Below are 24,398 nucleotides of genomic sequence, written 5' to 3'. Positions count from 1 at the left end.
CCCAGACGTGTCCGCCCCACCATTTAAGGAGCACTGCTTTAAAGGCTAGTGTAATGTAAATTAGTGATGGGGAAATGAAGTCTCATGAATCACTTGTGATGTTTTTTTTTAACTCTTGATAGTGCTTAGTTTAGATAAAAAGGTGATTAATTAATGATAAGGTTATTTCATGCTGTGTCTACAAAAATGATTAAGTGACTTTTTTGTCAAGGAATACATATTTGAAAGAAAAAAGAAAGATATACTGTATTTAGATTGAGTGGAAGTTTACTTTGAAATTAAACTCTCATACCATTATTTTCATTCTCAATTTTATTTGATGGAATACAGATGAGATTATTGTATGGTATTGAGGTGATGAAAAAAAAAAACAGTTCGCAACATATACGTATACCCATCATATACGCACGTATACCCGCAGTCACATAGTACTATTAAACCTTACTTGAGAGTGTTAAAAGTGTTATAAGATTTCCAGTGTTCAGGTTAAGGCAAGCAAATTCTGAACTTGAAACACAGAAAGTGAAACGACATCTTTTGCAATCACAGGGATCCTTTATAATCAAAACACAGAAGGGAAGAAACACATCTTCAAGTTGGATGAACATCTAGTCTTCAGGTATGACCGTTTGTCTTCTCTATGTTCATTTAAAGCTGATTGATAACATCACCTGCAAAGCAAACACAATTGATATATATTTCTAGCATTGGCATAATTCAAAATGTTATAATAAGTGTTCCTTATATGTGTCGTCATAGTGTGTCAAAAATGTAAATTCATAATTTTCTCCCACTATGACCCCATTTAACGCCAGTTAAGGAAAAAAAGTCAGTGCATTTGAACTTCATCACCCCAGGCGAAGCAGTCAGGAAAGCTACAGTATGCAGCGTTTGTGGTTGCTCTAGTCTATTTTTCAAATTTTCGATCAAGTGTGAAAATGTATGTTAATTTCATGTTCTGTTGTGTGGTGTGTGTTGGTGGGTTCCTGTTTTGTTTTTGTTGTTTTCTAGTTGTGTGGTTTTGAGGTATGTGTCACATGACTGCTTTCTTCCCCTCGTGTCTGATCATGTTTGTGTGATTGTGTCCACCTGTGTGTTTTACCTTCCTTGTGTGTTGACCAATCAACTTCCTGTGCCTGTTGTTCCTGTCCAGCTGTTTCGTGTTATCTCGTTAGTGTTGAGTGTATTTAGTTCCTAGTGTTCTTTCTGTTAGTTGTCAGGTTATTGTCGATGTCAACTATCACTGTCTCTCTGCCATGAGTCTTGTCTTTTCTTGTTTTTTATGTTTTGGATCGATTTATACCTTTGTAACTGTTTTGTTCTTGTTTATTTTGCCTCTGTGCCATATTAAGTTATGACTTTTGAGCACCTCAACCTCCTTGCTTCATCATGATAATGCATGTAGAAATGTAAAGGGATTTAATATGATAATTTGGATCCAGATGACTTACTCTCTGCACAAGGGGATGCATATTCTGTCACAGCCACATCACCTGCAAATAAGATAAAATAATCTTGAAGTCATCCAGAGAGAAGAAATAGTTTAATAATGGAGAAGAGTAAAGCAGCAAAAAGTTATAAAATAAATGGCATAAAAATACGTGCAATAAACTGTAGTATACAAGGACATTATGGTTACATGCCAGTGTTTGATTCGAAAATATGACAGACACAGGCATTACTGCAACAAAAGAGGTTCTTACTTGTCTGATAATAGTCGTACACTTTTACCACAGCCGCTTTTAGGTTCCTAACGGGCATGTCTTGCTCCAGTGTCATGCTGTAAATCACTGTCTCACCTTTCTTCAGCTGTAAAAAAAAAAAAAAAAAAAAAAAAAAACAACACATGCAAGTGTGATAGTATAGCTGGATCCGCAACATGAATAGTGTGGTATCAGAGCACCACACAGTAAACTGAAAATATAGGACAGCCAAAATTTTGTGTTACCGCTTGGCATATGCGTAAAGATATTTTGCAAAATAGTGGCCTTCACTCGAACGGACACAAAGGGTAATCTCATTTGATTATATGAAGGCTCTTCATCCTTGAGAAAACCAAATTAATCACTTGAGGAGGAAGAAAGATTGGTCAGCGTAAATTGTGTTTTTTCCTTGGTGTGCTTAGTGAATTCTCACATATTAACACCATCATATTTCTTCTGAAATCACTCAATCTGAGCAATAAAACCATTAACAGTATTGCAAGACACGAGTGCTTTAAAATACATTACATTTTATGCTCATAAAATCAAATAAACGTATAATTGAATAGAGGAATCATATCACCTATAGCTAGCAATGGGTTTCGGCTTGCTCCTTGTGCAGACATATTGAAAAAATTTCACCAAAACTTAATACAATTCAACACCGCTAAATTTGAAAGTTTAATGCTTTCAATGTGAAATATTTTACAGATGGAAAAATAAATCAACTTCATACCCCATCCAAGTAGATGTTGATAAAACCTTCATCCAGGTCCACACGCTTCACTGAGAAGTCGCTCTTTAACTGGAGCATCACATTGAATACTACCATTAAAATCATTCAAACGATAACAGGTGACACAAATATTTAATATTAAATATTAAAATATTAAAATAAATATTAAAAAAATGAACTCACCATATCCAGAGAGCTTTTTTCCAAAATGTGTCCAGACAAGAGTTTGATGTTAATGATGACCATGTTAGTCTCCTCTCTTCTGCCCTGGTACCTGCAAACACAAATTGGCTTCCCTGCAACTTTTGCAGAAGTACGCAAGTTGGTGCTCAAGCCCCCCCCAACAAAAGAGCACCCATCTTCAAACTGATTCATCGTATTTTTCAATCTTATAAGTCACTCCCGAGTATAAGTTGTTACACTCAAATAATGCATTATAAAGAAGAGAAATATTTTACGGCTAAAAAGTGTTGAGGGTTGTTCTAGCGTTAATATTGAATAAAATTGAAAACATATTTAAATTTAGATGGCTTGATAGCAGCACCGTTTTGAGACTAAGAACAAAATTACACTTTACATTTTTTGATTCATTACATCTGTGGAAAATGACTCATTCAGTATATTAAAACATATATGAAAGTCTCAAAATATTCACACAGTAGTTAAATTGATGTTTATTTGTCGAATGACCATCAACAGCTGAAAAAAACACAGCACATGTAAAAAATATTTTTTTAGATTATTGTCTTACTTTAAAAGACTGCATTATACTATACTACAAGGGGCAAAGTATAAAATAAATACGGATAACCGGGCTTCAAAATGCTTCAGAAGATGTTTTATGGTTGCTAATCACATTTGTTCGAAAAATGTGTCCATTTGTAATCTGTGCAGGCAGACACAGAAAAACGCTCACACACTTACCTGGCATGGACAAAGAGGATGAGCTGTGGCTTGCTGGAGTTGCACTTCGACATGGTGGTAGCAGAAATGTTGAATGCAGAAAAGTCGGGGGGAGGGGGGACATTGTAATGCATGGCGATCTGGAGGAGGACATGATCAACATTTGCTCTTAAACTAGTTTTGCCTCACAAATGCATGATGTAGAAAACAAGTAGTAGGAATCAAATGACTGCGTGTGCCTCAATTTTCATTCTGTATTGACTTTTAATTAGGCATTAACGGTTTCAATGCCAGCATAGTAAAATTGGATCTTTGACATCTATATCCTTCAATGGCAGTGAATGGCTTGATTAGATTTATTTGTTAGAGCCGAAGGAATTATTTTATACCTTTTCCAGGAACAAAAGCAAATCCAGCATATACCCAAGCAAAACCTTTTGTGAAATCTACAGTTTTATCGTATATGCATTTATTTAATCATGGATTAATCAATTCAATAATGAATGAATTAAAAATGATTATTCTCCACTCCTTTATTCAAAAACCGGACATAATTTCTAATTGACGGTGCACAACATGAATTACTTATGATTTTGTTCCTAGTTTCATCAGCAATATGACATAAAATAGACAAAAATGTTGATTATTGTTTTCCAAACAAAACACACTGATTTTATTTCGATATATAAAGACATTTGGTCATTTTCTGCATGAAAAAAAACAGTTCACATTTCAGATTTTTCTCTTTTGACCTTTCTTTCACTAATATCATTAGACTACTTAATATTTGAGATAATTGCGGTAATGATAATCATGTTATGAAAGACTGTGATAATAACAGCAATGGTAGTCCAATATTAATACCGTATTTTTATTTCCAACAGCTACGAACCCAATAAATGATCTGCTGGGACATGATTACAGTTTTCAATTAACTGGCAATAATAAACATGCAGACGGTAAGCCTGTCAAAAAACATGAATATGTTGCCAGGTAACATCATACCTGTGCCAAAACGCAGCTCTGCCCCTCGGCTTTAATGGTGTATTCTCCGGGCACGTCACTCAGCTTCTCCTCTTGGTAAAGGAGCCGATTGCTCTGGTTCACCATGAATTCCTTGTTGAGACCTCCTAATGACGTCACCGTCACTGTGGTCCGGCCCTCAACGCTATAAGTGACGGCACCGTATTTCGCTAGGGCCTGGAGGGCCACCACAGTGTCCTGAGGAGGCATGATGAGTCATTTGCTCTGTCCAGATGGTAGAACCTTCTCTCGACTCCTGCTCGCAGCTTTACCTACCTGTGTGGAAGAGAAGCCTCCGTACGGGTTTTGCTGCTGTGTAAGCCACAGCACGATACCAGAGCTATAGTCCAGACCAAAATCTGGCAGGGCAGGCCCCGAGAGCAATGCCAGCAGCACGTATGAGGTCATTTCCACCTCCAGAGAATCTAGTCCTGAGCCGGAAGCACCTTCTCGACTCCAGTGACGGGTTCCCCCTGTCACATGAACATTAGCAATCAAAATGAATCACAAAAATGACAGGTAAACTTGACGTTGTCCAACATTGCGGTAACTAACAAATGAGTAGTTTGATGTACCCATTGTACTAGACTTCTGGTGCAAGTAGGTGATGAGTTTGATCCTCATGTCCTCGTCCTTTGCCAGAGTGAAGGTGTAAGACATCAGTGCTGTGGTGTACAAGTTATCCAGATTGCCCGCTGCCTCTTTAAGACAACCCAGACACTTCTGGATTATATGATCCTGCCATGAAACACGCATAAAATATCCCATCAATCCAAAAGTCTGTACACCAGCAAAAAGATGAATTTGCTACTCAGTCATGGACAACTCACAAAAAATACATATTCGATGGTAAACGGTAGATGGGCAGGCTCTCCAAAGAAAAGTACATTTTACCAAAGTATTTCATTGTAACGTGCAATCGTAGTAAAATGACAGATCTGACACAAGGTGAAGAGGCCGATTGTTAGAATGATAAGAACATTTTAGGAGTTATCCTCTGATAACTGGGTGAGAGAATTTTCATTCCTTTTCCTGTCCCAGCTATTACTGTGTTTGCCTAAGTTAAACCAGACGACAGTAAGAAATATTCCTTTAAGTTTGCATTTAGAGAAGGCCATTTTAATTAAGTTTTAAGAATTTTGTCAATTGTATGAATTACATTATTGAGAATTGCATCATGCTTCTAAGTTGTTCTTGGTCTTTGCTCTGCCTGTGTCCCAATTACATTTCATATTACACAACAGAGTCAATCACTTAACGGCTTTCTACGAGGTTGTTTTTTTTGTTGTTTTTTTTTTTCCATGCTGTCGACAGCGGGGGTAATTTATTAAACAAACTTCTCCTCCCACCAATTGGCAGCTAAGCTTGGAATAGATCCAAAGCAACAGACACCAAGTCAAAATGTTTACATGCATAAATTAGCTTTATCCCACAGCGTTAGTTCCAGACAAGCGGCACATACTCAAAATGTTTAGTGAAGTTGACAGCATGGGGCCAAGGTCGATTGACTAAATTTTGTGGGTGTATAAGAGTCATTTGAAAGTTCAATTGGAATTGCGGAAATGGACAGGCTAAGCAAAGGATATTATTTGCATAAAAAAGGGCTAATATGAATGCAGAGTGAATTCAACTATGTTGTTAAAGTTCCTGGTTAAGTGAGCTGTGATTTGTGATCTTGGAATAATTGCATGTCAACCACATTACCATACCTTGTAACTGTGAGTGAAAAAATAATGCAAAGAATTTGAGGAGGAAAAATGGCTTGTTTGAATGCAAAGACAAAACAAAACAAAAGAGCAAATTTTCCCTGGTAGTAAAATTTTGATGAAATAAGAACAAGGCACCGATATTAAATGTGACATTTGACATATTTGACTATAACCTTAAGAAACTTGTGTTATACTGTATCAAGAACATTAAAAGAGGATTGTTGAAAATTGTGGACTGACTGGCAGAAACAGCTAAAAACACAACAGGCAAGGTCGGATTAACACAAAAACATCAACACATATTCCCAAATTTCAAATAAAGATCCAGTAAAACCGACATCACATGAGGTTGCAATACGGGAGTGACGTCTGACTCACGTCAATGTCAGAGTCCAGTTCTAACAGGGCGGCGACGATGTAAGCCGTCAGGGACACGTCGTCACTCACTCCTCCCTGATGGGACATTAAAACAATCATTCTAGACATTTTATTTTGGTTCTATTGCACTGAAACAGCAGATAGGAACAGTACCTCTATATACATACATACATATATATAATATATATACACACACACACAGTTTTACTGACTTAATTCACTCTGCCCACTTTGATGCTGACAGCTTGATATTGTTGCTGTTCCTACTGATCACTTTTTAACCGACCAGGCTTACTCTAATGTGCTGTTTCAGCAGGCAAAATACAGTAACTACTGTGTTTCTAACATCACTTCCTCTCATTGACCAATACATATGGGTAAAGATTTGTCTGAAGTCTCACTAATGCTTTTTTGAGAGGTAAATAGTGGGAAGCTAAGCACACTGAGCAAGTTTAATTCGAAGTTTAAGAAAAAAAAACTGTGTAAAAAATAAATACATTTATAAAGTGGAAATGTGCTTTTTTGGTCTGCTGTATTTATAATTGTGATTTAATCAAGCAAAAGCACTTAAAAAAATCTGAATACTCAATTAATCATGAGACCTTTCAATAGGATAACCAAATCTCCTTCAAATTACAAGTGGTTTAATTGTGACTAACAACTCTGGGATCAATATGTGTGTTAACAACGATACTGGCGTCATCACCTTCATGCCATTGTGGAAGAGTTTCCCCACAGATGTGATGCAGCCATCACTCCTTTGGTTTGCGTGCAACCACTTCCTGGCATCCAGAATGTGCTTGGGATCTACATAGATGTAAGGCCTCGCGCCAGCAAATGACTTCATCACAAACGTGGTCAGCCTAGAAAGACGCACACACTTTTGAAAACAAATCGAAGCAGAGACCAAGAACAATTACATAATATTCGTTTGTAATATGAAGCCTTTGTGCTATAAGGGAGTCGACTGAATGTGATATTACGGCAGCAACATTTTTGAACCCAAACAACCTAACGATTTCAGACACCAAGATCCCACTCTGAACTGAGAGGCGGACATGCTAACACTCTTCCACCGTGCCGCAGCAAGTCAAACATTTTTGTCTCATATTACTGAACTACATTAACTAATTTGCGAGCAAAACACATTCAAACACTTTTATCCAATCTATTGTAAGGAAATAGGAATGTGACTGGCCACTTGATTCCTTGTTTGCACAAACAGCCACCCCCATATATGCACACCAGTGCCAAACTACCTAGCATCCTTTCAGCGAAACCAAAGTGTTTGTTACAACTGCCAAGGCAATGAGCTTTAAGCCCATTAAATGCAAATACTAACACTTCCTGCCGGCAGCCTCATCAAGTAAATGGTTAGAATATTATCTGGTGCCAAAAACAGAAAGATGTGTATGCCTACCTCGGCTGCCGATTTTAGTCACACATCAAATTAAGTGTGAACTTTTTTTAACTGAATAAAGTCACCATATAACAAAACACTAAGTACTTAAGATGTTCTGTAACATATGATGCAATAGCACTATGTTATGTGTTTTGACATTTTTTTTATCTGTTGGGTCTTTTCAGAAAATCATCAAAATGTAATCTGACATCAGTGACAGGCTAAATACATGTCCCTATTTTCCGCTCTATAAAGCCTTAAAAATTCTCAGAAATTGAAAGTGCGCCTTATAATCCGGTGCGCTTTATATAGTGCACAAACCTCGAGTTTTCAATTTTGGGGGACATAAAAATAAAATAACTTAATCACCATGAAAAATCTTCCATTTTTACCCCTGTATTTCAGTTATAAATGCATTTTTTACAATTATTTTTTATAACAACTGTGAAATTTTGATATGTTATATATGCTCAAATTTTGAGGCAATTTATATGGGGACAAGGCGCAAAAAAACCCCAAAAAAAACAGTTTTATAAAAGAAACAGCAATTTTATAAAATGAATCCCAGAAATTGGTTTTAAACCAACAAAACAACATATTTTAAGGTTTTTGGTTGTAATTTGATTAAAAAAGATTGAATTTAATATTTAATTGAATCATAATTACATGTATATTCTTTTAAATTCTTGATTTATCTTTGCATTGATATAAACAGTCTTTTAATGTAATCAAGACATATTTTTTCCCATTCGTCAGATAGTGCTTTCCACACATCATCTTTATTCTTAATTTCTAATTGTCTTAATCATAATCATAAAGTCTTTGAATGACCTATCTGATTGTTTTGGTGACATAGCCTTTCGGGCTTCCACTGCATCTAGTGGATGCTTAATGCAACTCCAGCCAATACTGTAGCTTCTATTCTTTGTGCCTTACATATGAAAACAATTTTTTAAATGGGCAATTCACTGAAGGTGCGCCTTATAGTGCGGAAAATACGGTATAGACATTTTAGTGACAGTAAACTAAAAGTGAAACAACAGCAGAATTGATCTTTCATATCAAATGGTCATCATGTTCACAATCGCGGTCTTTTGGAACTTGATACACCTCAACAACAGAGCTGCACAATATTGTTTGCTCAGACTCAGTCCCCTGGGCCCCCCAGGATCTGGCCAAAGTTCTGCCAGAGATGGAAGTTGAAACACTTTCTGAGCGTTCTCTGAACACATCAAGAAGGGTCAGTACGGCTGTTTGCTTCATACAACAAAACGATAGTGGTTAACACCCGTAGTTTCTTACTGACCAGGTGTTTCCAGACTCATCGCGCATTCCAAAGGCACTGTAGGAGCCATCAAAATGCTTGTAGGTGAGCTCTCGTTGGTACCCTGGATAATAAGCACAAATCACAAATGAACACGTCACATTCTCTATTGCGTCCACACACATACAAATACTGTATGTCCTCCCATTGCAATGATCCATTTTTAATAGTCTTGTTTTGTGAGCCCGTTTTATATCTTGGGACTGTTGACTCACCTTTCTCGAGGAAGTGCGTTGCCCTGTTTAGAATCTCAGCAGTCAGTTGACCTGTGCTTTTCAGGTAGTTTAGAATGAAGATGTTGGGAGCAAAGAGCAACATGTTCTGCTCCCCACAGCCATACGGCATTGCAAGGAGCTGGTCCAGGTTCTTCATGGCTCGACCCATTAGGTCACCTTCAGTAAAAGCTTCTCATTAGGAAGGCTTTCTTAATTCAATGAAAATGTTGTCCATGAGAGGAAAAAACGGTTTTGTGGTTTGCTTTTATACCTAGTACAGACACATAGGCTCTGGCAGATCCAGCAACAAACATCTCTGGCATCAGAAGAGAAATGTTCTTTTCCACCAGTCCCCCTGGCAAAAAAAAATAAAACTGCACGAGTGAACTATAATTTAATATCATAGGATCTGAATGAATCACTCTCCAGCATGAGAAATTGTACTATTTCTTAATTCCACTTTTAAAAGGCAACTTTCTTTTAATTTGTTTTATCATGCGTGACAAAAAAAAAACTAAATAGAAGTGATTTTAACTTTTCAGACTGTGTTCATATCATGAGATTCAACTTATAGGGTGTCTGAAGAGTTTTAATGAAACATTAATGAAACAACATAATTTTGTGAATGTCTGCATTTTGATTGTGCTTCGCTGTATCTGGCTTTATACCAAACCTGCCTTCTTTCTGTCAAAATATTATCCTCTGATGCAGGTGCGTGCATGTTTTCAACATCCTCATAACTTTGGAGCTTTGATTTAAACTTAGCATAAGTCATTTTATCTTCACTCTGAGACATTTCGATCACAAACAGCTTAAATATCTCTGGCAGGCTTTTGAAATTAATGCTTTGTAGAATCCATCACTAAGTGTCTGACCTGCATTTTCAATGATCACAGTTTTTTCTTTGTTTACATACAGTATTCAGTCACATTCTTGAATTGCAACTTTTGCAGTGACGTCATCTCTGTATACAAGTTTACAACCCCGCATAGAAGGCTCAGAGAATGTTCAGCTCCTGGCAGTTGTCATCCCGCATGACCAGCGACACACTTTTGTGATCCAGGAATTGAATTACACCCGCTTCGGCCTTGGTGTTTGTTTTTCTCAACAACATCTTTCACAGTGGGTTCAATCAAATTTGTGCCCTTTCGGCGCTACAAGCAAAGCCAACTCAGAACCGTTGTTTCCCGGAGGTCATAATTTTTTTTTCGTCACCATCAAAGAAAAACCTCGCCCAGCGGTTGCTTGGTAGCATGTCCCTGTCCTATTTACTTATGTTGGTGGATTAGACCAACTCACTACTCAGATGCATAGCTCCAGTTCATTCATTGATTAGGTCATATGGCTGTTGGCCACATTAGAGAGGCTACCACATTTGTTGCCATAACAACAAAAAATAAAATTACTTAACAGATCTAATACTTTGAATAATTATTTCAACGTTTATCAAACTAGTCAAACATTTTTTAAATGAGCTTGCACACAAACAATACAGACGAACCAAAATCACAATCTAAATCATCATATTCATTTGACAGTAAAACAAAGAGCTCCAAAATTGCCAAAGCAAGTTATAGATGTAAAAAGGTACCTGCAGGACAGAGGAGCGCGTTGTGACTGACTGACTGAGGTGTACCTTCAGCCTACAAGAAAAAACAATACAGAAAACGTTCGGTTAGAATCTAATCTATCTATCTATCTATCTATCTATCTATCTATCTATCTATCTATCTATCTATCTATCTATCTATCTATCTATCTATCTATCTATCTATCTATCTATCTATCTATCTATCTATCTATCTATCTATCTATCTATCTCTATCTATCTATCTATCTATCTATCTATCTATCTATCTATCTATCTATCTATCTATCTATCTATCTATCTATCTATCTATCTATCTATCTATCTATCTATCTATCTATCTGTATATATATATATATATATATATATTCTTTCTTTTGTTGTATATTTTTTAATAACTTTTCCACAAACTTTACAACATACAATATTTAGAATAAACACGAACAAAATCAATGATATATTGTCACCACAAATAACAATTTGTCCTCCGTTTTCTTCAATCAAAACATATTTTAATTTATCCACTGTAATAGACACGCATGGTAACATTTTAAAGAAGAACAACAAAAATTAGATAAAAGAAAAAATAATGAACACAGTAGTTTTGAACTAGGGTGTCATCGCATTTTAGCAACTCCTAAACATAATTAGTGCTTTGTTTGTTTACAATACATGTATCAAATATTTTTTACCAATGACATGATTTTCAATATTATGGAATGTTCACTGTCAACTTCTCCACTTTCCCTAATTTCAAATTTAACTGAAAAGTTTATTTTGAATGAGTCCATGTTTTTTTTTTCTCCCCCAGTTATACAGTCATTGCATTTACAGTATACACCCTCAAAACTGACAACAACCAGAGCCAATATTCAAGGCTGCTCGGATGTATTCCAAGCCTCACAAAATATAAGCTCACTTAAATGCAGCATAAAGAAAATGCTATTTTCTAAGGCCCCTTTCAGTTATGTGTGTCTGCAATCGCCATCACGCCATCCCACTTACAGAGGCAACCACATCCGATTTAATATGGTCATAGTCACGTACAATATGTTGCGTCTGACAAGCACTGACCTGCACCAGCAGGCTGCGGACCACAGTGTCAATACGGCCCACGTCAGGGACAGAAGCCACCTCATTGCCACACAGCAAGTTGGTCTTCAGGGCCTCGGCGCTCACCTTCAGCTCGACCTTGCCTGTTTGCAAACAAACACTCTTAATCGCAGGTCACATTTTGGCATGCATCTCAAGTCCAGCCTTCAACAAATTTACCGTGAACAGCTTTGTGGACTCATTTATTTTTAGGGTTTATCCCCCTACCGCCTCTGAATTTTGCTTTCTCGCCCAGAATCCAGTCTTATTCTCTGTCATTAATCCCCATTTGTTTCCTTATAATACATGCTTTCCCCATACCAAATTATCTCCCACCCCCTCCCTGTCTTTCACAGCCCAAAATTGTTCGCTGAGGCCAAGTACAGATCAGCCCCTGAGGGATCGGTTTCCAAGTGTTTCATCATTGATGCTACCTGACATGTTAGTACAAGTGATTGTCAGCACGCCTCTAAGAGGAGATGGAGCAGCGCGATTTGACACTCAGCGGAGCCCCGTCCTCATCGCTGCTAGATGGAAGCGATTCAAACTCTTCAGCTTTTGTGGCAGCTCTTGATCCAAATGCAGCATTTGTACCAGAATCCATCACGTTTTCTTTTCAGGTTGTCATACCCATTCAATTTACTAAGTTTGTTATTTTTGTCTTCCCGAGTGTAAAATGCAAGATATTGTCCACATTGCATCAACAGCATTTTATCATTTATACTTTCTTCTTTTAAACAATCAACTCAAGGGGAAAATCTTTCAATCCAAGCAATATTGAATTTTTTTATCACAATCACAGTATATGCTAATTCCAATAATGTCCTTTCCTTCAATTATACTGAATCTGCCTTACAAGGTCTTGATCTTCTGTCTCACATCATGACTTGGGGAATGAAACAAAACATGTATGGCATTACTGTATGTATTCAGGGTACCAAAAAAACCACAAAATCATCATCACTACAGCATGGTGCACATGCGTTAAACATGCATGCCACACATTTTTTGTGCTTTGACTTCCTCAAGCATCCCGAAAATCACGAAACCAAACAGCCATAAAACAGAAAAGACCAGACAAATATATAAGAATAAACATTTTTGGTATTGGAGTAATCCAGTAATGTTTAGAAGTGATCAAGTTACAATCCTTTAATTTTTAGTAGTTGGATTTAATTTTACAAACTACATTTTCTTAACTGGTGAACTTGTAACAAGTGATGTAAAATGAAGCCTCATGAACCACTTGTTATTTTGTTGTACTCCTCAAGATGGTGCCATTGACTTAAAGATTATCTGCAATCTTGCTTGTTCTTATGTTGACATATTACTCACTCATAAAATTGTTATTCGGTCATATAATTGTAATTGTGTGTATGTATATATATGTAATATGATTAATATTTTAAAAATATGTATAGTTATAACATTGCTTGCAAATATATTCAGTCAAGATAGAATAAAATAGCCTCTAAGTTTGTATAGCAATAGACCGAGCATAATCATCATATCATTTCAAGTGGCATCGTCATTATTACCAATGGTAGTTGGAGTGACGATCCAAGAGAAGGTTCTGCTCTCATCACCGCATAGACACACACTGTATTGGCAGTCGTCACAGTTTCTGAAGGTATACGTGTCAGACTGAGCCAGTGTGACGCTCACCTGTAACACACACACAAATATGTTGCCAGTATCTGGAAGTAAACAACTGAATAGACCTACTGGGTTCCTCTTGTTTATCACAGTTAAGTGAATTTGCTTCCCCACCTACATTGCACATACATACATAAGCAAAATGTAAACTGTTCCCTATCTGGTGGAACATGTGTCTCTTTTTGGGCACAAACTTTGATTTCTTTTACAATATCCAACACACAGCGCGTGATAAGCAGCCACTAAGTCTGCTCTCCTGATGTGAACCCCAAGCACCCCCCCCCCCCCCCCCCCCCCCCCGACCCCCGTTACCCACAATTAGGTCTGTGCAATTAATCGAATTTTAGTCACGATCACGATATCTGCTGCCACGATTAATTAAGCTGATCCTTGACGATATTAACATTTAAAAAGTCGTGCAGCCCTACCCGCAATGCAAGTTTTCCAAAGGGCCAGGTTAAGCCTGTGCTGTCATTCTTTATTTCCACATTGCTGTTCTCACAGTGCTACGGTAGCCAACAAAAGTTTGTATTCCAGAAAATGAGTGCTAGTTTCTATAAAACAACCGGTCCCATGACGGCCAGGAATGACACAGTATTTCCTTAATTCAACCCGAGACTCAGTGATATTTACCATGATACATTTGGAGAGATAGTTGAAAACAGTGGCTTTGAGAGTAAACACTTCCCCACGGATGACTGAGTAGGGCAGCGTGAGACTGACGAAGAAGGGCTGGAAGGCAGTCAGCGCCGTGGTGGGCGCCACACCGAAGCCCACAGGGGAGACACAGAAAGCTCCAGCGGCCCACTTGGTGATGGTGTCTGGGACTGTCTTCTCCACATTAACTGTACCCTCGTCTCTAACAAATGCATGTAAATCAACAGCTTGCTTTGAGCTCAAACAACGCAGAGAACCTGGGAAACTCTTCATGACATTTTGAGTGATCTGAAAATGTTTACCCAACAGAAACTAAGTCCCAGATCCATGTTTCTGGGAAAAATGTCCGAATGGTCTCTTTCCGTTCCTCCTTTCTTCGCACACCACCGCTCGGCATCTCATTGATGGCCATCATTACTGGATGATCTTCAGCCACACCTATGGAAGACATAAAAATGTCCATGTTCCAATTAAATATCTGTGAGAAGCTCAGGGGATTAAAGTATTTGGACTAGTAAACATACTATCATAGTAAAGGACTTCTCTATGTTGGTGGCACTTGTAAGGTTTCTTCACATCCGAATTTGTCACAAGCTTGACTCCAATCTCCTAAAACATAGATACATGTGTCAAGTTGCAAAACAATTCTTTTCATCCACACACGCATTTATGGAGTTTGTTTTGCGCACAGGGAAACAAACATGTTGGAACATAAATAAACAATTCTCCATTCACAGTGTTTAATTACCCGAAACATATCAGTTCAACATAAACCCTTATTGGTTAACCAATGAATTAGATATGTCGCAGCAGGCGTTTAAATTTCATTTTCTCAAGGAGCCATGCATGAAACTGCAATGGCTGTCAAGAGTCACACCAACCAAAATGATACGTATATGAATTAGGTACTTGCTCCAATTGATCACATCCAATATTGAGGCATCGTTTAAATACAACGGCTATAATTCCTTTTAAAGGATTTTTGCATGTTTATTTGTTTGTTTTTTTAATTTAAAAACTCAAGTACCCCCTGAAGTTCCTTCAAGTACCCCCAGGAGTACTAGTACCCTCATTTAAGAACCACTGCCCAACACTAAAGTTCCACTCTTGACAGTATAGTCAAATCCAATTAAATCCTTACTTTAAAGATGTTGAAAACGTCATCCTTTTGATTGGTTGGGCCAAAGTAAAATGAGCGCTTGCGCCGTCGATCCTCTATAGCATCCACCAATATTTCAGGTTCAGGCTCTGGCATGGGCTCATGAAAGCAGGGATATGGCTCATAGTCTTCAACCTGATGCGAGTACCCTGACAGCTTCTGCAGAGGCAGCTGATTGTACATCTGCACAGAGTTTAACACAGTATTGTCAATAGAGTGCCTATCAAGAATTCCCAAAGTCAGAGCATGTAAATTTCATACAGGAAGGCCCCAACGAAAAACAGATTTCAACACCGAACCTTCTTCTTGTGAAGCAAGGTGTCTACTGTGTCACCCTAAATTAAATCAAAGTCCTTTATTTATATTTCATGAAAGGATATACAAGTGAGTCATATTTTGGTGTGAAGTTGAAGCTTTCTTACGTAGCCAACTGTGAGTTCCCTCTCCGAGTGCAGCAATAGGATGCTCTGGTCAATGGCTCGAACAGAGCACAAAGAGCCAGGCTGAGCTTGGAGTTTCAATGTGGTTTTCTCCGCTGGAAGCTCCTGGAGGGATGAGAACTTCAGAGAAACCTGTACAGAATACAACAAGTGGTCAGTGGCAATACAGTAAATTCAATTTTGAAATGGGCTTAATTTTTACACCAGGGGTCCCCAACCAATGGTCCGCGGCCCAGTACAGGTCCATGGATCGTTTGATACGGGTCCGCAAAATAAATAATTGAGTTTTATGTATTTTCTGATTATGAAAGATCTTTTATTTCACCCACAAATTTCACCCACGAATTAGCAAAATGAGTAAGAGACAGAAATCTTTGGGAAGGGGAAAAGGCTGAGTGGAGAGACAGGAGCAGATCATCCAACTGAACAAAACAACAACAAAAGAAAATATTTTATAGGTCAATATTTTTTAAAATTGTCAGGATCTGACCGGTCCGCGGTGATAAAAAGGTTGGGGACCACCGTTTTACACTATTTACTCCACTAATTTTATGAAAACAAAAGATCATATGATTTGTTCATTGTGTAAATGAAAATCACTGAGTACAACCTTGTTCTTGAGACAGAGCTTGATGGGGAAGTCCATGCTGTCTGCCACGATCTCGCCACCAGGCAGCATAGTGTAAACTACAACCTGTGCATAGGGTGCCAGTTCGATCACCTGGTTGAGTGGTATGGTCAACTCCCCTTTGTTCACTGTAAGAACAAGATGTCACATGTCCAATGAAATCTACATTGTCACAAGCAATGGAAAACAGTGCTTAATCCTGCAAGTCCTTACAATTACATTTGATTTATTTTCTGTACCGGTTAAATAAACTAAAATTAAATTATATTACCTTCACCCTCTTTGACAGAGACCGGGAAACGTTCATGCTGCACAATTGCACCTTTGGACATCACCTAAGGATTAAATGTACAAAGTGAAATTTGACTTCCATATTTAATAGTATGTGTTATTCTTACAGAGGGCTGAACGATTTTAGGAACCGAGTGACTTGTGATTTTTCTGACAGGTATTGCTATTTCGATGTAACTGAGTATTCTTCAATACTTCACTCAGTATTCTTCTGACTTACCAAGTAGAAAAAGTTTAAGGTCTCTTGTCCCTTCTTGAGCTCCTGTCCCTGGATAATGTACTGAGCTCGTACCGTGGCATCTTTGTCACAAGAGATCTTCCCAGTGACCTGCATGAGCTTCAGAAAACTACTACTCTTGGAGTAAAAGGCAGAAATGTCAAGGTAGGCCGTCATGTACTCCGGTTTCCGGATATTGGGAACATATGGCTCATTATCATCCACCAATCTGGGCTTGGCCTGGTAACATAAAAAAAAAAGTAACGGTGAAAAGCTAAGCTAGTCGCGACTATGAATGTAGAGTCAATCGAGTCAACGTTAGATTCTGATAACTTGTCTTTCTAATATGATTTTCATTCATTACCTTGCAGTAGGCAAATTAATGTGTACACATCAATATCTCATCTCATTCTCTATGCTGTTTTTGAAGTAGTTTTAGTATACTACCGTAATTCTGTAAGTGAATGAAATCGTTTCTCTCGTTTGCTTCACAGTGGCCTAAAACCGATAAATCACAAACCCTAAGTTGCACTTTGTCCCTCCAGTCGCTGGTATCCAGTGAAAACGAGGCCATGCCTTTTGCGTTTGTAGTGAGCGTCAAGTTGACTGAGTCGGGGGCAAATAAGTAGACAGACTCATTGGCCACAGGTTGTTTGTCTGGACCTGTCATTTTCACCTGCAAAAGAGATGATTGAGGACAATATGTTCAGCCATTAAAAAACATATGCAATCTAAAGATGGACAAACATTCTTTAGCATTGAAATAGTGGCTTAAATAACCAATATAATGGAACATGTCAAAATCCATGCATGAAATCAATCTAATATTAATGGTGTGGTCAAGTATGGTTTGGCCATGAGATTGGTAGCTTCATGATATGTTTCGTTCTTTTTTTCTCAGAAAAACACAACAAAATAATATTTGAAACAAAGTAAATAAATACATAAATAGATAAAGAAATAATTTACAGAAAAAGAAATTATTTCAATGAATCAATAAGTGTAATTTGTCTTTTGCTTCATTGCTTTGTCATAGTTCTTGGCTTTCATAAATTAAAAAAAAATAAATTAAAAATAAAAAAGACTACCTTCCCCTCAAATGTGATGCCAGGCTTGTATGCTTGAGGTACATCTTCAAAAGTGACTGTTCTGATACGGGCAGTGAAGCTTGTCCGCCCTGAACCCTTCAGAATCACCCCTTAATAGGAAATACAGTGTGGTGATTAAAAAAAGGTAAGATGAATGTTGTGTAAATAAAGCAACTTACCTGTGCCAAGTTCCTCCAGTTCAGCACCCACCACAAAGTTATCATCATATATACTCTTGTTGAGAGCAAACTCCGCTAAACTGACTATTTGTGTCGCACAGCCTCTGCTATCAGTCTGGAAGATAGTCATTTTTTAGATCAATACAGTTCATGGATTTACATGAAGAAACAATTGTAATTAGGTGTTAGCTACTCACTGTCAGTATATATGTCTTGCATATGTTTGAATCCAATGAGTAATGCCAGTGAAATCGAACGGCATCCCTACACAACTCCGCCTTGACCGAGCCGATAACTGGCTTTCCGTAAGTGTATCTGCAGGGAGAACAAAAAGTGAAATTCATGCAGAAATTTTCCTTTATATTTCTAACTTGTAGTAATGACGACGGCAGTGTGCTGAAACAAATGGAATGAAACTCAAATAGATTTGAATTTTTGCAAAACGTTTGAAATCTCTTCCAAAAATGAGACTTACTTTCCACAAATCTTAAGCGTGGCCTGCTGATCCAAAATTGAAATCACACTCGGGAGCTGAACATTTACTTCAAATTTGGGCAAAACTACAAAAATATATACAGTACAAATCAATCCAATTGAACACAAAAAGAATGGTTAAGCGAGGACAACATTTATGCAGCAAACCGTATTCTTTGATTTCAAAGCTGTGGGAGATTTTCTCTCCTTTGTCCGTGAAGGCAATAATGTGGTAGGTTCCTTGCTCTGCCTCTGGAATCATGGGATGGGAAAGATCAAGGATGCCACCAGAAACAGATTTATCCAACCACTGAGTGATTCGATTGGAGTAGGGATCCTACATTAACAGACAGACAGAAAAATGACCGTCACCAGACTAGCTGAAAAGATACAACATTGTTTTGTTTTGATTTTAACCCCTTTCTTCGGCACATGATCACTGGGAATTCCAGCTTTGATCAAAATCTCCTTTAAATTAAAAGTCAACATTCTATTTTCATCGCGTTACATTAGGAACGGCGTGAGTCATTTGAGATCATTAAAACGTGCATGCACAATTCTTCTGAGATTCATGCCATTGATCCAGTCAAGTTACTCTTGTATATGTTTCAAATTAGACAAACCACACCACCCCCACCCCACCCGCCCCCTTCAGTGTGGCTCTCAGCTCCGCGGTTGTGGCTCAAAACGGCATTCTTACCTCGAGCGCCACCTCTTTGTACTGAAAAAGAACAAATATCAATCAGTCAAATTCATTAATTGGTGGATATAAATCACAACTAGCAAAGGGTAAATGAAGCGTCATGAACCACATTTGATTTTTTTTTTTGCTACTACAGATGGCAGTCGTGGTTTCAAGTTGCAGTGAAAATTTAACGTATTTGGATTGCACTAGCTTTTAAGTTTGAAACCAAGAGCATCATCTCGAGGGTTGATTTTTTTTTTTTTTTTTTTTTTAAATTACAAGAGCGTCATAGGCTTCATGTTTCCATTGCTAATTACAAAATAACATAGCAGGTTAAATTTCCACTCAAAGGTATGGTGACATTGATATCAGATTAATCCTACTGGACACTTACAGAAACATTTGAAAACTAATCTTTAGCGACTGAAATCAAGCATGTGTCACAAAGTCATCATACGTCATATAGTTATGTATACCTTGAACCAGAAGTTTACGAATAGTATGTATATACAGTATGTATATCAAAATCATGTAAATTCATATATATATATATATATATATATATATATATATATATATATATATATATATATATATATATAAATAAAAATTCGATATCGCAATATTCAAGACCCAAAATGCATATTTTCCAGTACTGTGAAGCCCTACAATATAATATATCATATTATCTAATAAAAAAATATCATATTGGAAGTGAACAAAACCTAGAGAATGCCTACAAAAGTAAAACAGCGTTTTAAAAGAGATTGTTGCGTCAAACTGCTTCTCCCTGTGCATTTAAAATTTTCTACCTGTACATTTATCTTTTTTTTTTCACAAACTGACTGTGGATAAGATGCTCTCACAGGTCAAAATGCCAAAGGAGGAATGGAGGAACTGAAGATAAGATAAAGTAAAGGAATATCATAGAAACGGCTAGATCACGTTGAAATATGCTCGCTAGGGGTTGTGGAGTGTGTAGGTGTGGCATCGGAATGTTCAGAAAACTTCTGGTGTAGACCTCAAGACTGAGGTGCTTAGTTTAATGCGCACGAGCTGACCTTTGATTATCTTGAAAATTAAGTACAACATAGTATTTGAGATAAGTGTCAAGGCTGGTAATGTTTCAGGGCATGCTGTACTGCACTTTTTTGTTCTTTGATTAGGTTTAAATTTAATGAGGAATTGGTGTTCACTCATATTTAATCTGTGGTTAGCAATGTCAGATTTGATTTTTTTTTCCATAAAATATGTGCAATTCCAATTTAAAAGATTTGGTTTTGTTGTTGTTGTAGCTTTTTTTTTTAAAAATAAAAATGAAACAAATACCAAATCAATATACATACTCTGCAGGGGTTAAAGAGGTTAAAAAAAAACTACCTTGGTGCAGTTCTCCTAATTCAGTTTATCATATGCCCATCATGGGTAGCAGATTGTCTTCCCGCAAATGGAAAAGGCCTTGAGCCTCTATTGATTCAGATGTTTGGGTCAAATGCAGTGTGAGGCAAATGAACTCTGACAGCATGTTTATCACACTACTCCACACAGCACATCACACCCACGCTGGCTTCAAAAACCAACAAACAGCTCTCCGTTCACCTCCCACTCTTTTGAACAAAAATAAAAGAGGCTTGCTCTTAAAATTTCCCTAAAATCACCACAAAGTTAACCATTGCATCCAGTTTACCAATTACGAGGAAGGAAAAAAATATAGAAAACTTACAAGTCGGTCCACAGGGATGAAACTGGTATCCATGGAAACAATTCGGAATCGCACTGTGAATGTATATAGGCAATTAATTAAATAAAGTAATAGCTTTAAATACTGGACATTACATGCAGGTAAAATATTTTTTAAAATTTTCTAAAAAAAATGTATATTGACTGTGAGTTCCCAGGTGGTTCTCAAGGTAGAAAACAAACATGGAAAATGCATTTGCAAGACAAAGAGCAAAATAAAGGATACTATAAAGAAGCCAAAGGAAACATAAAATGGAAATGGAACATGGTTTCAGCGCCGCCTCGAAGCAGTCGACCACCCGACTTGGTTAACTTTTTGCCCCAAGCCTTACTACCAATATAGTAGCTGTGGCTGATGTCAGTTTGTTTACAGACAGAATTCTCAGTACTGCTAGCATTGCCAATTTGTTGAATCTGTGACTTCAACACAACAATGCACTTTCAAAATCATATTCCATTATGAAAAGCGGTGTTCAAATATCACTAGTGGGCATGTGTTAGGAACTTGGCTTTGACCAGTGCCTTGAGGATGCAGAGAGATTCGTGAATTGAGGCTACAATCAGCTCTTCTGGCTGAGAAATTATCCTTAAATGTAACTGACTGACTAGACAGGAGCCTCTCAATATTTTGAGCATGATGCTTACCAGTTTGTCCAGCTTTGTAGATCGGTTTATCAGTCTGGATAATGTGGATGAAAGTGGGGGGTTCAATGAAAGTTGTGGTCTTCTTGCTCAAGGTGGCACTCTCTCCTTTCACAGTGACATTTACGATTGCCACAGCAGGAATGCGCAATACTGGGACCTACAGTGCCATGAAACACACACTCAGAGAAGACAGCAGATGGATTGTAAATTGCGAGAGTGGTAGAATGAGAAACGGCTGTATAAGCTTCTTGTTCGAATGTGAGAATCACAGTTATAATCGCAAGAGGCCCTGTGTTGCAACAGAAATAACTTTGTAAGGTCAACTATGAAATAACCGCATACTTTCAAGCATATGTTTTCACTTGTTTTCATAATGCAAATGGAGCTGTTATTACATAACAAGGGGCAGTGACTGCTTCCAAAATGTGTAAGGGGCGTGAATATGTGTGTGTGCTACGGACTAAGGGGTGAGGGTAGGGAATGTTTTCCGGGAATGCAGGTACATTGCTGGTCTCCAGGAGAAAGCGGCCTTTGTTGAAATGCAAGTTGAGAAATGCCAAAGCAATTCTGACACAGTCAGGGTTAAACTCAGGGGAATCGAGTGTAATCAAAACACAGACTGATATTACTTGAGTTGTCATTTTCACATTAAAAAAAAAAAAAATAAATGAATCAATGAGACAGGCCTGTTTGGTTGCGTAACAACTCGCTGTAGTGAGGCAGTCCAGAGCAGTTATTTGCTAAAGCGATAACTGATAGCCTGAACGCCAGCTAGAGAATTTGGGATCTTATGATGGATGGACAAATGGATAAACAGACCTGAAAGTTCACGCACTGGTAATAGTCTTGTTTGACTGCCTCCTCCAGGATGACGTTGAGACCAGAGGGCGTGTCCAGGGTGATACGCAACGTGACGGGCTCTGTGGGCCCATGGATGTGGGCACAAATCGTTTCATTCCCCCCTCCTCTCAACCGGGAACTCACAGTCACGGCAAAGATGCTGGATGGAGAGAACACATGCAATCCGATGGGAAACAACTCGTGTCGCGTTACTGGAATTGTTTTGAGACAATACACACTTTTAACTTAAATTCTGTGAAATGTCCAAATAAACTGCAGTAGCATCCTAACTGCCCTGTAAGGAATGCAATTTTGCTTGATTGTTTTAATTGATTGTTATTATTATTATTATTATTATTATTATTATTATTATTATTATTATTACTATTATTATCTTTAATCTTTAAAAAAAATGACCAAAACTTATTTTTGTTCATCATTCTGTACCAGCAACATATAGTGAGTGAGAAGCTAAGCGATTCTTCCATTCCAAGGAATAAGGGACAATTATCCTTCATGCAACCTGTGGCCATCCATACAACAAAATATCAATAAGTTTGGTATTAAAGACTAAACATATCCGGGTTTGGCTCTTAATTAGTACATAAATTGATACAAGATCATTGTTGTTTCACATGTCCATTCAAGGTTTTTACTCAGGTAAAATAGAATTAAAAATAACTTGTGAAGCACTCCCAGAAAGTGTGTGCGTACGTGCAATTTGCAGAAGAGGAGAGTTGAGTAAACTAGTAATTAAACGTGAACGAAGCACTACTGGTGAGGAAACATAACTTACTTGTCATGTCTTCCTTTCCAAACTACTTGTAATCTAGCCTCAAACATCTAAACCTAAACTACTACCAACGAGAAATAGAGAATTTATTTAACTAAGTTTGAATAAATGGTGCAGCGAATTTTAAGTTATTCGAGCCACAAGGAAAATTTTTTGACAAAGACATTGGTTTGATGCCGTGTTTGCAATGTTGCAAAGTGAGTTGTAGGTGCAAACGCATGCACTCATATTACACGACTAAATAGAAGTCACAATCCGGATGTCAGCGATTGAAAAAGTAATGATAACTTAATAAAGTAAGATGTCATCTTTCGGACGGAAAACCTATGATTATCTACATCAGACGGGTCAAAATTGGATGTACTTACGTTTCATTGAGATGAGCCGATGACGCACTTTGCAGAAAGACAGATGCAAATATGACCGCCAAAGTGCGGAGGACAGGTGCCATTTTTGTGCAGCACACACAGCACGTTGTTCCGACGGGACTGTGAGGCAGTCACTGATGAAGTGATTGCAAACTTTTTTTGAACTTTGCTTTTTTTTCTACTCCACCGATCCACCGCAACCCCCTCGCCTTCACAAACACTGCCCCCACGTTCACTGCTCTCCACCCTGCTGCCAAATGTGTTTTACTTGCCAAATGTTCAAACCGGACAGGCCAACTGCCAGTGGTCCACAAATTATGAGAAATTTGAGAGATTCGGGTGGGGAAAAAGCAGTTATAAATTTTCTCGACTCCATCCACAGTTGAACATAAAACATTATGTACCTCTTTATGTTTACTGAGACAGTCAGTGCTGTATTACAAAACGTTATTCACCACTGTCTCT

General features: G+C 37.8%; 1 protein-coding gene across 1 annotated transcript; it reads right to left on the bottom strand.

Annotated features, from left to right (window-relative positions):
* Positions 1–294: 294 nt before the first annotated feature.
* Positions 295–24,091, bottom strand: a2m1 (alpha-2-macroglobulin 1). The gene is made up of 36 exons (XM_088427448.1): positions 23,934–24,091; positions 22,752–22,932; positions 21,933–22,089; positions 21,271–21,323; positions 19,563–19,583; positions 19,031–19,199; positions 18,864–18,948; positions 18,586–18,703; positions 18,389–18,503; positions 18,210–18,319; positions 17,642–17,797; positions 17,125–17,361; positions 16,885–16,948; positions 16,596–16,741; positions 15,968–16,117; positions 15,528–15,728; positions 14,911–14,995; positions 14,689–14,824; positions 14,363–14,588; positions 13,612–13,738; positions 12,056–12,177; positions 10,985–11,036; positions 9,665–9,748; positions 9,394–9,570; positions 9,161–9,242; positions 7,159–7,315; positions 6,453–6,527; positions 4,941–5,103; positions 4,642–4,838; positions 4,348–4,563; positions 3,364–3,482; positions 2,623–2,713; positions 2,440–2,508; positions 1,704–1,809; positions 1,452–1,493; positions 295–671 (listed from the first exon to the last, which is right to left on the bottom strand). Exons 1-36 carry the CDS (start codon positions 24,014–24,016, stop codon positions 649–651), a joined length of 4,395 nt encoding a protein of 1,464 aa, XP_088283574.1. The 5' UTR covers positions 24,017–24,091; the 3' UTR covers positions 295–648.
* Positions 24,092–24,398: the final 307 nt, after the last annotated feature.

The sequence above is a fragment of the Hippichthys cyanospilos genome, chromosome 11 (assembly GCF_059441005.1).
Source record: "Hippichthys cyanospilos isolate Australia breed blue-spotted pipefish chromosome 11, RoL_Hcya_1.0, whole genome shotgun sequence".
Lineage (NCBI taxonomy): Eukaryota > Metazoa > Chordata > Actinopteri > Syngnathiformes > Syngnathidae > Hippichthys > Hippichthys cyanospilos.
Note: the sequence above shows the minus strand (reverse complement) of the source record. Positions and strands in the feature narration are given on the sequence as shown.